Source organism: Thermobia domestica, chromosome 6 (genome assembly GCF_964235325.1).
Source record: "Thermobia domestica chromosome 6, izTheDome1.hap1.1, whole genome shotgun sequence".
NCBI classification, from domain to species: Eukaryota; Metazoa; Arthropoda; class Insecta; order Zygentoma; family Lepismatidae; genus Thermobia; species Thermobia domestica.
Genome location: NC_137459.1, coordinates 237,567,081 through 237,583,929, shown reverse-complemented (window position 1 = coordinate 237,583,929; position 16,849 = coordinate 237,567,081). Strand labels below are relative to the sequence as shown.

At 34.1% G+C, this 16,849-nt stretch overlaps 1 protein-coding gene across 3 annotated transcripts in view; it reads left to right on the top strand.

Annotated features, from left to right (window-relative positions):
• Positions 1-16,849, top strand: part of Strip (striatin interacting protein) — a 239,683-nt gene that overhangs the window by 86,384 nt on the left and 136,450 nt on the right. For all 3 annotated transcript variants that reach the window (XM_081762663.1, XM_081762661.1, XM_081762662.1), the window contains exons 7-8: positions 3,813-3,961; positions 14,660-14,834. In XM_081762663.1, the coding sequence (XP_081618789.1) occupies positions 3,813-3,961; positions 14,660-14,834 (324 nt within the window). The remainder of the gene's footprint in view (positions 1-3,812; positions 3,962-14,659; positions 14,835-16,849) is intronic.

The following is a 16,849-nucleotide window of genomic DNA, read 5'->3' as shown; positions in this document are numbered from 1 at the left end:
TGCACCCTTTTGGACCGGCTCCGTCCTTTTACTGGCCTTCTGCAGGAAAAGACGACGTGTGCCATGTTCCGATATCCAATATTATTTGTTCTGTGTGCGCCCACTTTACTAAAGGTACTGGAAGAGTATATTATTTCTCAGATAAGGAGGTTCAGTTTGTGGAGGAACAATACAGGCTGCATTTTGCTTAAACGAAGTAGCAAGTTCCTTCAGTCTCAAACAGTGAAATCCAATCACTGTGATTGGCATATGCTGAGGTAAGAAATTGATTGCATGCATAAGGAGTTTTCCATATTTCTTTGGTTACAACTTTTCAACTTAATGTAGTGGAAAATTCAATCATTATTTTTATTTCGTTTTGAAGACTAAAATGTAACTGTCGTAAATGTTGATAAAAAGAAGTACGAAATTGAGTTTTGTTCTGTACTTTGTATTGGTCCTGTTGTTCCTATTTGTAAATTACGTTTATAAAAGTACGTCTTCCCAATCGAAAAATAATCCGGTACTGCCCCCTCGGACTCTCGTATAGCCTCCATTTCTACGTTATTTGAAAGATAATGGACTGTAGATTTGGGAAATTAATTCAATTTTAACATTAAATTCACTTTGATTATATTAATAGTTCGGCAAACAGATTTTTTTTTTTTTGTTTTTAATTATAAAATTTCGAAAGTGAATGTTTCTAACCTGGTTATCCCGCTTCTCTGAACCCCCACACACTTCAACACAAACAACACGTATACTTAGTAATTACTTGAGACCTGTGTGAGTGAATCGAGCAATGATGTGCCAATACCTTGCTTGCATCAATGGCAATAACACTTTACAGATGGCACGAAAAGCTGGTGCGTTGGCCTTGGAGTTAAACGAGAATTACTAACCGAAGCATTCAAAAAAACACTAATTTTATTTTACAGTCTCTTAAAACATACCTTAAGGTTCAATTAAAAAAAAAAAAAAAAAAAAAAAAAAAAAAAAAAAAAAAAGCGACAAGGTAATTGGTCCGCCTCACAGCGATAATGCGCATTATGTAAAATTAGAAATTTACACAAAAAAATAACTATTTTGAAGTGCAAGGGTGCATTTTTCATCCTTAATGTACAGCAATCTTGATTTTTTTTTTTTTTTTTTTTTTTTTTTTCTCCCAAGTAGCTCTACAGACTTATATAAACTTCGGGTAGAAATTTCCAAGTGATACAGTGCTTAGATACTGAGATATGAATTTTTGTATTAAGCTCTACGAAATATTAGATGACCTCGAGAACGACCGGGATGCCTGAAATTCTGAAACTTTGGTCTCGTATTTCTCACAAACTATTAGGATTTCGGAAGAAAAATTTTTACAGGTCTTCATACCTTAGTAGTGTTAATAAGTACACGAAGTTTCATTAAAATCTGAATCGGTGGGTGACATTTCGGATTCTTTCAGGGTGATTTGACGTGGAATATGCCATGAAAAATATGAAGTATTTGAGCAATTTTTATTTATAAACAGGAATAAGTTAGTAAATACATCTTAGTTAACGTTACCCAACTATATTTTCATATCAACATTTCATTACATAATACCGGTATTGTAATAATAATAATAAAAAAAGGTAAAATATGTTGTGTGTGCGCTTTTATAAATCCTGAAAATAACGTTGGCTGTTACATGAAAGGGAAATGAAAGGAAATGCAGTGCCAGTTGTTTTCAATTGCTAACAGAAATGAAATAACCTTTAAATGACATCTACATGAGTATTGCATTTATGCTTAATTAATATTAAAAGTGTCTCCTTGTACCCCAAACTTCTGTCATACAATGTGTTGTTCTGTTACCGTAGCATTCTGAAACTTGGATATTTAGAGTGCATATTAATTCCTAAGTAACTCATTCTCTCGATTATGATAGGTCTCGTAGTTCTCGAGTTATGTAGCTTTATAGTTTATTTCCCGTCATTTTTGCTATCTTATAACTTTGGACGGATCATTTTCCGCAATATGTTTATTACATATGTTTTGAGGTCCCTTACAAGAAAGCTATTTCCTTGGTCGCTATTATTTCAACACCCTGTATGATTAGATTTTTGAACAAATAATACTCAGTATATATAAACAAAGAAGCAAATAAAGAAAATTGGAGAAAAAATGGCATTCCCGATTAGACAAGTGAGTAGTACTGGCAAGTTCATCTATGTTGCTTGTGACTCGGGAGTTCACAGAGTACATAGTCACTACTTGTCTACAGGGCAGGAACGTTGAATATCAAAGATATACGTTTGGCTGGAGATTGTACTTGAATAAAATAAATCAAATAGGCACACAATATTTCCTGTTTATTTGATTTTATATTTAGGTTATGCTCTGTAGACTAATAAAACCGGGCCTTAACACGAAATCATAAGAAGGTGAACATTCTAACCATTTGACTATTTGGCAAAGCGCTTAAGCTTTTTTAAGAAGGTAAATAGTGTGTTTGTAAAGCATTAAGGTTGGTTTTGAAGTGGAGCGTCAGTGAGATTAGAAACGTTGGGACTGTTCCTCTCTTTTGGAATTAATTTAGTGGCTTGCTCTTGCTGTATTGATTCATCTTATTTGCTCTGTTTTTGTTTACATCGATTTGCCACCCATGAGAAATGCTCAATAATAAACTCAACGAAATGTTTGGCTTTTCTGTTTTCATGTTTTTGAAGAAGAGTACTTTAATGGGAGCATGATGGCTAAGTGATAGAGTGCTCAGCTTTGGTGTAAAAGGACCCTAGTTCGGTCCTAGGCCATGTGAGTTTATGGTGGACAACATCGTGTCCATGAGTTTTCTCAGGGTTCTACAGTTTCCTCCCAAATTCTTATTTCATTAAAATATTTTCATAATCATTCACATATATTAATCATTCGTCTTCTTTAGCCTACAGAGCATAACCGTGGGATATAAAAGTAAAAGTATCGTTTCATTTCAAGAGAAGTTTGCTAAAAGTATATATTACTTACCTTGTTTTAGATTGTATTTGCATCATGGAATTTAATTTTTAAACCGTTATAGTTATATACTTACTTTTAAGAGACAGCAGTTTGTGTGCTTTATCGCCAATTTCTGGCGTAATTCCGAGAGTTCAGAAGAGTGCTAATAATCGTGAAGAGGAAAAGTGTTATAAATTAATTAAGTTTGTGTTATGACTTCACAGTTCTTGTTACATGTAAGTGCCAAAACTAAAACTCTTCATGGTTATCGAACCACTTCAGGAAGGCAATGTTTATGGCGTATATTAATGTGTGAAGGGAACTCATAAGTAGATGGTTGCAAACAGTATATAAATTTTCCATTTTCTTGATCGTTGAACCGGTAATGCTCTATAAAATGCTCTGCTATATTTTATTCAGTGCGCTCAGACACAAATATATTTTATACAGCAAATTACTCACCTGTTAATGTTCCTCGGTCGTATCATAATGCACTCCGTATGCTCGATAAGTAACTCCTTAGTATTTTTATTTATAATAAATTATAATTTGTAGTCTGGCTTTGAATTTGGTTTTCGTCTCTTTCTTTTCTTTTATTCTCTTATTTTTAACTCTGTCTTTTTAAGGAAATGCGCGGCTAACTTATGTTGGTCCTTACTTGTGGAAAGGAGAGTTGTCAAATTGTAAGCCACAAAACATTAGTTACTCAATCGCTTGCGCAACCATATCATAGTTTGAGATTAATACGCATACTAAGAAGTGTTTCAAATATATATATATATATAATCGTTTTGACGAGAATTACTTAAAGTTAAAAAAAAAAGTATGTTAAATTATGTTAAATATTTTGTTAATTGAGCTGGTCTTTCCAGCTGCATATCGAGAAAAAGCTGGACTGGGACATATGCAGGAAGACACAATGGAAGTGGCGCGAACAATGCGTGCTTCTTCACCACCAGCTAGTGCAGCCGATCTTCTCGAAGCACAGAATCAGAAAAGAAACAACAGGCCATTTCGCCGAGTAAGTGGAATTTCTATTTTTATAATTGAGATCTTTCCAAATTCTGATAAATACACAGTGTGTCAGAAAAATAACGAAAGTTTTTAAATTAAACAAAACGAATTAGGTATTTTACCAACTGTAGTTCTTTTTATTCGGAATACATCTCTTCCGTATCGATAAAAAGGTGGTTCATACTCGAAGGTTATTACTGGAGGATCAATTCTGAAGTGATCCCGAAAAGACACATGTTCCCTCATACTAATCCGACCTGGATCCAGGCAACTTCACGAGTGGGAGTTGCCCTAACCCAGCCCAGGTGACGAGAAGTTTTAATTTAATTGTTTGTCTATTGTTTCGAAATGTTGAATAATCTGTATCCAGTATTTGAACTTCTATAAAGGAGATCAAACACACATCTGAATCAGCCAGGGAAAAAAAATCAAAGTGTATATTTTTCACAAATAGAAATTTGATATTTCTGAGAAGACTGCTGTTATTTTGGCCTTCCTCCCAGAGCCGATTTAAACTACTTTATAATTGGTTATCTATCATGACCTCCGTCGTACACTAATACATATAATATTCTATTACACACTTATTATGAACAGTATCACAGTAAATCAATATTAAATACTACCACTTAAAACTAAAGTTACCATTCATTCATTCACACACACTCACATACATACGGGACAGTGTATTGACATGGGTGATAATAGTTTTAAGAGAAACCATCTAACTTCAATTTGGTGAACAATTATTACATTTACTGACAAATTAAAACACAGAATTTTATAAACATGCAATAAGTGTACATATTAACGTATCAACTTATACATGAAGTTGAATACTAGTAATGTACTAGTATATATATATATATATATATATATATATATATATATATATATATATATATATATATATATATTAATAGACAGCTTAAAAGAAAGAACAAAATATATTTTATTTAACTTTTGGTAAAAATGATAGATTCGTGAATAAGTTTAATATACAAAATGATGAATGGAAAGAAAAAAAAATCTTAAAATGAGGGTTAGTAATGAGTATCTCATTTATGAGCATTTTGAAAGTAATTAAAACGAGTCCTTTCTCGTACTTTCAGAGTAGCTATAATAATATGCATATTGTCGAAGCATCCTTTCTGGTGTCCACACGTTTCACTATTTGCATTTCTTATATCCTCACATGAGGATGTATATACGTTAATCATAATCAACACATATTCGGTTTATAAAAATATTCATCAATAAACTTCACCCATTTCGGGGGTTAAGAGATCAAAATCTCGTCACTCTTATCACGGTGACTATGTTACGTATTCTGTCATTTGCTTACTATCATACTCACTATCTTTAAATATATATATATCGCTTTGTATTACTACTTACACACATTTTTCGTTAGATTTGCACTATGTATATGTATGCACGAGAATTTTCCAAGTTCAGAAGGACTTTCGTTTTTATTGTAAACACAGTTACTAAGGTGGAAATATTGGTGAAGTTTGAGGATTCGTATGGGAGGAATGGTAATCGAAGTGTAGTTCTGAAGAAGGATTTTAGTTTACTAATTTGAGGGTAGATTTAAGAACATATTAGGGTTACGACGACCTGCCTAAATCCCACGCTACATGCAGTTAGTATATTACAGACAGTGTTAGTTGGTACAGTTCGCGGCATAGAAATTGTTACACAAATTCTAAGTCCAAATTAATAACGAACTCTTGCCCAGTTTTCTTATGCATCCAGAAATACATGTCTCAATCGATTAGTTGCTTCTAGTATTCAATACAGCTCTTCCACCTCTCCTTGTCTAAAGCAGTGAGTGTGACGTAGTACACTCTTTCCATTCAGCTGAAAAAGAAACAGGAATAAAGTTTACAACGTTATAGCTTTAAAACAGCCTTTTCCATTCGTCTGTTCTTAAATATTTTTAAGAGCCTAAATTAAAAAAAAAAAAAAAAAAAAGGTCTCACAATGTTCCCAGAGTTTCATAAAGACCTTTAGTTTCATTCTTTCCCTTCTTTAAAGACTGCAAGCTAGTAAGATGCTCCCTAAGAAATCTATGGAAATTCCCAATAACGGCAGTAGGATTTGTGCTTCCAAATGTCTGTAATGCACGCACAGAGCTCTAAAATATCTACTGACAGAAATGAGTGTTATTCAATGATTCATTTAATTTCTATTCAGTAATTGCAAGCAAATGTTCCAGGGGGTCATTTGGCCATGACAGGAGGGTGTAATTCCCCCTCCCTTGAGCTTCATAAATACGTATTGTTTGATCAAATGTATAGTAATACACTAATAAAAAAGTGAAAATCTTATGTCGGCGGAGAATCTCCTCCCCCCTCCCCGAATAAAATCTAAAAGACACTGATTTTAGCAAAAAAAACGTATAGAGTTGCGATAGCACATTGCTAGAGAGCTTACATTTGGTTTCAAGAGTCAAAGGTTTGATCTCAAGCCATATGAGTTCCTGGGCGACATTGAGAGAGAGAGAGGGGGAGAGAGAGAGAGAGAGATACAAGTATGGAGACAGAGAGGGATGATTTATATACACAGATTTAGAATTGCTGAAAAATGATCGGACAGCATTCGTATTATGACGAAAATTATGATTTTGTGAAACAGAAGAAGGGAAGGTTTCGAACTGCGAGGATCACATTAGGCAGTTGTCGAATTAAGGTGGAGAACTCTTTTTAGAGCATCAGATGATTACGAAGGCAGAGAAAGATCTTGAGAACTGTGGAATTAAGAATTTAAAAAATCTGAAACTTCCGAGACGGGGTTCGAACCACGATCCTTGTAGTTATCGAACCATGACTATCCATTCTACTATGGAGAACTCTATGTACTCGTTACATACGTCTTCTTTAGCTACGTTGAAAGCTAACTTAATGGATATTCCAAAAGTTGACTCGGTGGATGCGCCGTTGAGATAGGACGTAAACCTCTTGTAACTTAGTTACAATGTATCGTGGCGAATATAAATCATTGATCACATAATGGCGACTGCTTTGAAACAAATGCAGAGTATGAGAATTAAATCAGTCAGATCTGTGGTTAAGTGTGGAGAAGAAATAAACTTGTGAACCAAAGGTTTAAGAGCAACTCAAGTTATTAATATAAACTTTGCCGAAGATTATTCACTTATATCATCATAAAAGAAATACGAAAGACGTTCTGAAACGAAGAAATACAACTTTGCAAGCGGAGGCAAATAAACCTCAAGTAACGAGACTAAAGACGAATCATTTACCGCGTAGTGATCGTGGTTCAGTGTTTAAGGCTCTAGATCAGTAATCTGGAGGTTCGTGATCCGAATCCACGTCGGGCATTTATTTTACTTTAGGATTTTTTATGGCGATTGATCGACGATGACACACGTTTTATTATATTCAGATATTTGAATACTCGGGTGTTTCATTACTTGAACTATCAAATCTTCATGAATAATAATAGTAATAATAATAATAAACTAACAATAATAATAAGTATTATCTCGTAGAAGATTAAAAGCTAGGAGCTAATTATCGCTCAGGTCATACTATTACAACAGAAACGTGACATTTGGCAAGAATATTCTGGTTTTGTTTAATGTTGCCCACAAAAAGAGGAATTTTTCATCTTGTTTCTAAAACAAACGAAAAAATGAGAATTAACATTTTACATTCGAGACGGGACAAGGCTAACTCAAATTTTCGTCTCACTTTGGAGATGAGAATCGAGACGAGAGGAAAAGTATCGTAAACATTTCTCGTCTTGTCTCGATTCTCGAAATAGTGTATGTCCATTTTTTAAGTAACAATTGCTCTGTAGACTGAATCTTATAGGCTTTTTGTTACTTTGTATTTCAGAGCTCACTGAATTATGGTCTGTGTAAGTATTTTTGTAGCAAAGCTTTTATAATTACTTCTGTATATCCTAAAAATTAGTTTATTATATGCCTTACTGTTGAGTGATATTCAGTTATTTTTATTAGTTATTTTCCTTAAAACTTACAGTAGAATACTTTCTACATGAAACTTTAGTGGAAAGCTTTTGTTTAAAATGTGGGTAGTTGCAGAGGTGTGTCTTGAAGGTACGACATGAACCTCCAGATTACTGATCCAGCGCCTTGACCACTGATCCACGATCACTACGCGGTAAATGATTCATCTTTAGTCTCGTTACTTGAGGTTTCTTTGCCTCCGCTTGCAAAGTTGTATTTCTTCGTTTCAGAACGTCTTTCGTATTTCTTTTATGATGATATAAGTGAATAATCTTCTGCAAAGTTTATATTAATAACTTGAGTTGTTCTTAAACCTTTGATTCACAAGTTTATTTCTTCTCCACACTTAACCACAGATCTGACTGATTTAATTCTCATACTCTGCATTTGTTTCAAAGCAGTCGCCATTATGTGATCAATGATTTATATTCGCCACGATACATTGTAACTAAGTTACAAGAGGTTTACGTCCTATCTCAACGGCGCATCAACCGAGTCAACTTTTGGAATATCCCATTAAGTTAGCTTTCAACGTAGATAAAGAAGACGTATGTAAGGAGAACATAGAGTTCTCCATAGTAGAATGGATAGTCATGGTTCGATAACTACAAGGATCGTGGTTCGAACCCCGTCTCGGAAGTTTCAGATTTTTTAAATTCTTAATTCCACAGTTCTCAAGATCTTTCTCTGCCTTCGTAATCATCTGATGCTCTAAAAAGAGTTCTCCACCTTAATTCGACAACTGCCTAATGTGATCCTCGCAGTTCGAAACCTTCCCTTCTTCTGTTTCACAAAATCATAATTTTCGTCGTAATACGAATGGTGTCCGATCATTTTTCCCCAATTCTAAATCTGTGTATATAAATCATCCCTCTCTGTCTCCATACTTGAATCTCTCTCTCTCTGCCCCTCTCTCTCTCTCTCAATGTCGCCCAGGAACTCATATGGCTTGAGATCAAACCTTTGACTCTTGAAACCAAATGTAAGCTCTCTAGCAATGTGCTATCGTAACTCTGTAGGTTTCTTGCTAAAAGGAGTCTTTTATATTTTATTCGGGGGGGGAGTAGATTCTCCGCCGACATAAGATTTTCACTTTTTTATTAGTGTATTACTATACATTTGATCAAACAATACGTATTTATGAAGCTCAAGGGAGGGGGAATTACACCCTCCTGTCATGCCCAAATGACCCCCTGGAACATTTGCTTGCAATTATTGAATAGAAATTAAATGAATCATTGAATAACACTCATTTCTGTCAGTAGATATTTTAGAGCTCTGTGCGTGCATTACAGACATTTGGAAGCACAAAACCTACTGCCGCTATTGGCAATTTCCATAGATTTCTTAGGGAGCATCTTACTAACTTGCAGTCTTTAAAGAAGGGAAAGAATGAAACTAAAGGTCTTATGAAGCTCTGGGAACATTGTGAGACTTTTTTTTTTTTTTTTTAATTTAGGCTCTTAAAAATATTTAAGAACAGACGAATGGAAAAGACTGTTTTAAAGCTATAACGTTGTAAACTTTATTCCTGTTTCTTTTTCAGCTGAATGGAAAGAGTGTACTACGTCACACTCACTGCTTTAGACAAGGAGAGGTGGAAGAGTTGTATTGAATACTAGAAGCAACTAATCGATTGAGACATGTATTTCTGGATGCATAAGAAAACTGGGCAAGAGTTTGTTATTAATTTGGACTTAGAATTTGTGTAACAATTTCTATGCCGCGAACTGTACATATATTACTTAATAACATTAAAAGATTCGAAGAAAATATCTAACATGCGGCGGTATTTTCTAACATTTACATTGTACATTTATCGGATATTTCGTAACTATAGCAACCAAGAACCGTTCGGGGTAAGGTACTAAGGCTCTTTACACGTATTTATTTACTCAATTCAATATTATACATCTTACTTCAATATTATATTCATATTCCACATATATTCATATCTCAACATTTATGTATATTCAATAATTATTTAATCTTTCAAATTAATCACCCCGACAAATTGGATTCGTAGATTGCAACACTTTACATAAGGAAATCCAACATATCGCACATATACCAATTCGACTAATTACCCGCGCGTAATAATAAAATTAGTATTCTCAAATATTTTCCTTAAACTGGGAAACATATAATTAACATGGCAGTACATAATATGTACAAACATAAATTTGTAAATGTTAACACTATTCTTGGGCCCAGAACAACAACAACAACATTTACATTTGTGATTATCAATGAAACAAAAGTAGGAAATGACTAATAACCTGTAGAAAATTCTGAACGAATAATGAAAAAGGTAAAATTGTACCATGTACTGAACCATGCTCACTATCGCAGTGGGTAGAAAGATGATAGAGAAACGTTCCCTTAAGCTTCGACATCAACGAATACCTCAACAAATCGTGTCTCGCAACATCTCAGCTGGTAAGTTAAGTTCAAATGATATATGTCGAATGATTGATATATGTCAAGTTCAAAACTGGGGGGGGAGATTAAAAATTAAAAAAAAAAAAAAAATCTTGAAGAGAATAGAGGAATAGATAGAGAAGAGAAAGAAAAAACGGCGCCAAAGAAGTATTCTAGGACACTAAAACTACAAAGATAAGTGGTCGAATTTCAACGTACAACAATCCACAGCCAAATATACTTTCATATGCCGATAAAGGTTTGGCCTACTAAATACGTAGCCTAAGATAAATATCTCCAAACCCACAAGCAATTCCAGTCGGCTGAGACCTTGTAGACTCCGGCATTACCGGGAAGTCAGTGTTATTACTTAATTTAGGATTTCTAAATAAATAAAAAAAAAAAAAATAAATAAATAAAATAAAATAAAATAAAAAAATATATCCGACCCCTCAGAAACTGAGAAGAGTTTGAGTAAAGTATCGGAAACTAGACTAAAGTCAATAACTAGAAAAAATCTAACAGGGGTTTGGCAAAATTAAAAAAAAAATAAACTAAATTTTGTACTAGTAAGTTGTCTGCCAAATCTTACTAGTCGCTACCTGTCAGCAAGGGCGCTAACCCTGAGGCGTCAACTAATTTTGAAACACTATATCTACTAGAAGTAGAAGAAATGAAAATTCATGGACATTGGGGTTTCGGATGCTCTGGTGCAGTAAAACGAGAGTCTACTGTAATAAATTTTCTATATTATTCGGTCCTATCCACTACGTCACCTCTGCGGACAGTAATGAACTTAGCTTGATTGGGTGACGTGGAAAAAAAAAGAGTTTCAGAGTAGTATCGCAAATGTAAACTAAACGAGTATTTTTAAATTGTATCAATTTGGTAAACGGTTATTCTATTATTTTTATTAACTGGAAAATATCCTGAACCATTTGCTATATGACTATTATTCGTATTGTCAGGCCGGTTGATCAGTTAACTGGTATGTTTACTATTGAATGTCAGGCCACGAAGTGAAAATACCAACCAGATTTTACGTAACACAGTATTCTCATAAAAAATTCTTACGTGATAATTAATGTGCTAAAAGAAATTATCATTATATATACGGAATCAATATCTTGTAGCAACTTTGCCACTGGGCACGTATATACACGTGTGTCCTATTATTTATTCATACTTTCTAGCATACACATCTACATATCATTTATATTATCATTACTCACTTATTCATTTATATGTTTATTTTTCTCTATAACGTCGATTTATTTTCACACACCCTATACTATGTCAATAGGCCCGAGATTGTTCAAAGCAGTCTTATTTTATCTATATTAAAATAACAAATTATTATAGCACATTAACGAACACGCGTGATCTTACATGAACTGAATATGAATATGAATTTTTTTCACAATAAACTATTGTATAGTTCACCTCACGGCTTCAAATTTTTTGTATGCAATATACTCAATATTCTCAACTACATGCAATTATATGTTAGAAAATGTCAACAATGTGATCTTTCTAGCGAAAAAAAAAAGTCGTAACTGCAGCCTGGCAACAAAATTAATGCCATATAGACAAACTTAAAGTTAAGTGGAAACGCGAAGCTTATTGTTATTAATAATTTAATTACTAGGCTATATAAATGATCGTACTTTTCCGGAAAGTTAATTTACGATGTGGGTTATCTAGAAATCCATCTTATAGGTCAGAACTAATATTTATTGATCATTTGTAGCAACAGAAGGGTCATTTCCGAGTATTGGAGTAACAAATCACTATCGGCGAATAATTATCAACTAGGACGAGACGGCGTTAGTAGTATTAAAACAACCTTTGCACTATTAATCACGTTTTGCACTGTCATCGTTAAATATAAGCAACATATTACGTAGTTACGGTACATAATTAATTATAAATTTTAATTATGAATCAATGTGCTTACTACAAGGGACCAACAATAATCCACAATACACTATCCGTAAATAAATAAATCATACTCTCACTCACATTTACTACGGTCAAAATACTAAATTATGCACACACACATGCACGCTACGTACCTCATAAACAAAGAAAACGAAGACTAATACTGTACATATCACTGCATACGTTAAATCATGTTATCACACGAATTCGCTATATGTACATTGAACGAATCACTGGGTTTTCACCATTCTAAATCGGCTCTATAAACTGGGAAAAAAAAGAAACTAAATAATTAGAGCCCAATGGCCCTACTACTAATTAGATCATGGATTTCCAAGTACTTTTAATGCCCCAGAAAGGACATATTGAAACTACTAATGGTAAGGGTCCCTGTCCTGAAGGAAAAAAAACCCTAACAAAAAATCGTTCAACCCATTTCTGTTGTAAGCTTTGCTCAATTTAGAAATAAGTAAGAGTCTCTGTTGAAATTTACACTGACATAGTGAAAACTAACCTAACTATACTAGAACCAATGAATACCGTCATGTAATAGAAAAAATCACATTTACTACATACACACACGAAAGCTATATCTGGACAGGCCTATCGTAACCTAACTTAATTTGGGAAGGTAAAAGGGATATCCTAATTGATTTCGAAGCACCAAATCTTAGTTTGCAGGATCACACAGCCGGAAATCAAAATCCACACATATGAATCTGTCCACAGCTATTCATATCAGCAAACATGGCGTTCCTGACTTACACTTCCTATTTTACTGTTTCCATTCTATTTTATGATATAATTTTGCTGTTCTTTGGGACTTCTTAAGCTTACGAGTGTTTATTTAACTATTTCATCTAGTATTACCTGTTTTTACTGGTTTATCCTGCCAATAGCCCAATTTTTTTGAGAGCCGAATTTACGTGATGTGGCCTCAAACTCTTCCCAGGTAGAGAATGAGAGGAATCGCGCCTTAATACTAGCGCTTCAGAAATAGTTCCAATCATAACAAAGAGTTTTGGTGGCGGAAAAAAATATAAAGCGAATAGAAAATGGTAAAAACTAGATGAAATCGGATTTTGGGAGGATATGGGCATCTCAGAGGGACGAAGGGGATCTAAATTATTCTGCCAAATATCGGATTGGTGGATAATTTCAAGAATTTCTGTCCAATTGCGGACCTTTGTTTTCGTATAGCATTAAAGTGTATAATGTCAATAATCATCCATTTGAAATGCCCATATATCGAGTTTATAATGAAATAATGTATAAATATAAAGATATTATTCCCCGAAATATAATTCCTACTTGGCTATTCCAAAGCTTCCACATTGATTTTGGTTTAAATAAAGAACTAATGAATATACTACATGGACCGGAAAATATATTGTGAAAAATCGCATAGTGCAGTACGTTCAAAAACTATTGAACCCTCCGCCCCCCCCCCAAAAAAAAAAAAAATCATTACACCGACTGTAATGGTACATTACAACGCACCACAAGCAACAACCTAGCTCTGCGGTTTCTCTCTTACCTTGCCAACCCAGACATATCACATGTGTCCAACTCCAGGTGTTTGTATTATTTTTATAACTATCTGTATAGAAGTGTGGAAATTAAAAAGGTCAATTCTTACTCAAATAAAATTAAAAAAAAAAAAAATAAATAAATAAAAATAAAGCAAGTAATGCTTCAATCTGTTGGAGTGGTGTGTTATTTATCAACGCATGGCAAAAGCGATGCAAAATAACTATAGAGGCTTTATCAGATGGGGTGTGGTGAAAAACGAATATGTGTTGGCTGGAACGGAATGCCAGCGAGGAAGTAGTAATGATAATAGAAGAGAAGAAAACAATATTAGAGGTAATTAAAAGGAGAAAAATATGATTCATACATTATTTTTAGAAGAAAGTATATTGTGATAGAAGTGACAGAATGTATGGTAGAAGGAAAAATAGATAAGAGAGAAAACGACTACAAGTAATGAATTACGTTAAAACTGAAAATTGCTTTTGTAAGAGGAAGAGGCTAATTGAGAACCGTAATCCATGGAAGTTTTTCAGTTTACGGCAGGTGACTTGTCAGTGATGTCAGAATGCATACGGTGATGATGAATATAGTGATAAATAATATTTTGTCAATGCTTATATGTAGTTAGTACCGTTTCACATTTATTAAGAAGGTTGTGCAAATATTTACCTTTTGAAAATAAGCTGAATCTCGAACTCGGCTATTGCAATTCTATTCATAAAAGGAGTTACTAAATTTTGTTTATGTAGCAGTCAAATATATATAATAAATGTTGTGTTGTAATTAATCCCTACAAATTTGACTTTACAGAGTTTGATGAAGCAGAGTTCACTAGATGAATCCATAGGTATTGACTTTGATCCAGCTGACCAATCGGATGATGAAATGAGAGAAATCGAGGAAAGGCGTGCAATGGAAGAAGCAGGGGAACTTCCTCAACCTCCAAGTCCTCGTCCGATGACTCCTCTTCCTATGAAGGGCAAAGGTTATACTTCTTTGCTACGTTCTCCTTTTTTTTCTTTCTTTTCTTCATTACGTGATAGTTTACTGGTAAAGTCCCTTTAGTGCGCAGATTCGAGCAGAGGCTTTTTTTCAGTATGTTATCCGCGTGTGGTCTATCGTTCTGTTACCAGTGGGGGCATTCGATCCGGAGTCTGCGATATTGTCCGATATTTATCTCTGTTGTAAAATTCGTTCTGAAAGTATCGATTTTAGAACTTGAATACATTGAAAGAGCGAATAACAGTTATTTATGTATTTATTGTTTTGTAAGTTCCGTAGCTATCTAGATAGGTTGGCCTAATTTCCGACACTTTTGGCTACTTTCGTTGAACCACGCTTTGCTCTGAGTTGCCGGTGATACACCCATAATTCTTCCCTAGTAACAATCCTGATAAACATGTTTTCCTTCTGTGGCCTGCTGACAGACGTTTTGTGGACAAGTTCAAGTTTATTTTGGTTTTGGTTTTCGGACAGTTTTCTTGACACCCACCTTAAACACGTTCTTCGAAAATTTAAAACGATCATGCGTCGTGCTGTAGGGCAGGCACCACCAGAATGTTGCATGTTCGCTCAGACTGGCTAAGCAAATTTGGTCAAGCAACATGCCAAAAGTTATCACGAGTAAAGGAAGATCGTCAGGTTAGTGTTTCCATTTTGATACTTGTGACACCATTTCGAGTACTTCGAGTGGAGCGGACTGCTTAAACAGGTTACCAACAGTTAATTCGGGTTTGACACACAACGCAAAATAAAACAGTTACAGTAAAATTAATGGAACAATGAGCAAAATGCAAGGCAGTAATTCCAAGTTCATTCAGCCTCTCTTGGTAGGATTTTTTTTTTTTTTTTTCATAGAAGACAGTAATAAAATTAAATATTTAATATGCTAATAAAAATCATTAATGGATTGCTCAAAGAAATTTAGCATCAAGCAACATTATTCAACTTATTCCAATAAGTACGATTGAAGGACAAAGGAGAGTCCATGTTGCTACATAAAGAAGAATTAAAAAAGACGTTGACAAGTTTAAATGCGTCAGCAAATGTAGCTGCTATTATTATTATTATTATTATTATTATTATTATTATTATTATTATTATTATTATTATTATTATTATTATAAATCGTAACTATGGCTTATAAATCTTCTCCGATAGCTAAATTATAAGCAGTAACATCGAAGTACGTTGGACAATTTTCAAATATATTTTCAATGTATAGAATTGTGTTTCCGAAAGGGTAGTCCGTGGACAACCGGTGATCTAGCACAGTGTGGTTCCGACTGGACGATGCAGAACACGGTAATATTCCAGTCAAATACAGATGATGTGTAAAATGTATGCACAACTACTTTAACTGTATTTTGGTTGAAGTGGTGTTTGAATGATTACCTATAAGGATGATGGTATAAGGAATTTGATTACTTTAGGTTTGTGAAACAATTTCTGTGAAATTTGTATCTACGTACTCACAAAAGTTATATATTTAAAAAACAATATAAATATCAAATGTTAAGTACTTCAAGTTGCAGTATTGGATGTTAAATTCAAGTATATATTGATTTTTCTTCCTGACTATCCTTATTCTAAGTGAAGAGTCGCAGTAGTATATTCAGTAAGGCGGCCCGAACTCATACTCTATGAAGACGGAATTTTCATTCTACCCTCGTTCACCCTGCCTGTGTGAATTTGGTACCTAGGACAATCTGGACGTGACCAATACCCATTAGACTTATTCATATGGAGGCCACCCTTTACCTTTTACACGTCGTGTAAAAAGTATTAAATGGTCAACAAAGGCAGGAGTTCACTGGTAGTGCTTCCAGATCATTTCTAATGAAAAAGCGGAATAGTTGTAATAGGTGTTCCATCCTGGAACATTTCCTGGAAAGAATAATATAATCTCCGCTAGTTACGTGGATGGATATAAATTATGAACGTCGTTTGATTATTTAGGAGTATAGCGTCCCGTGCAGTACCGAGACGTAAATCTATAGC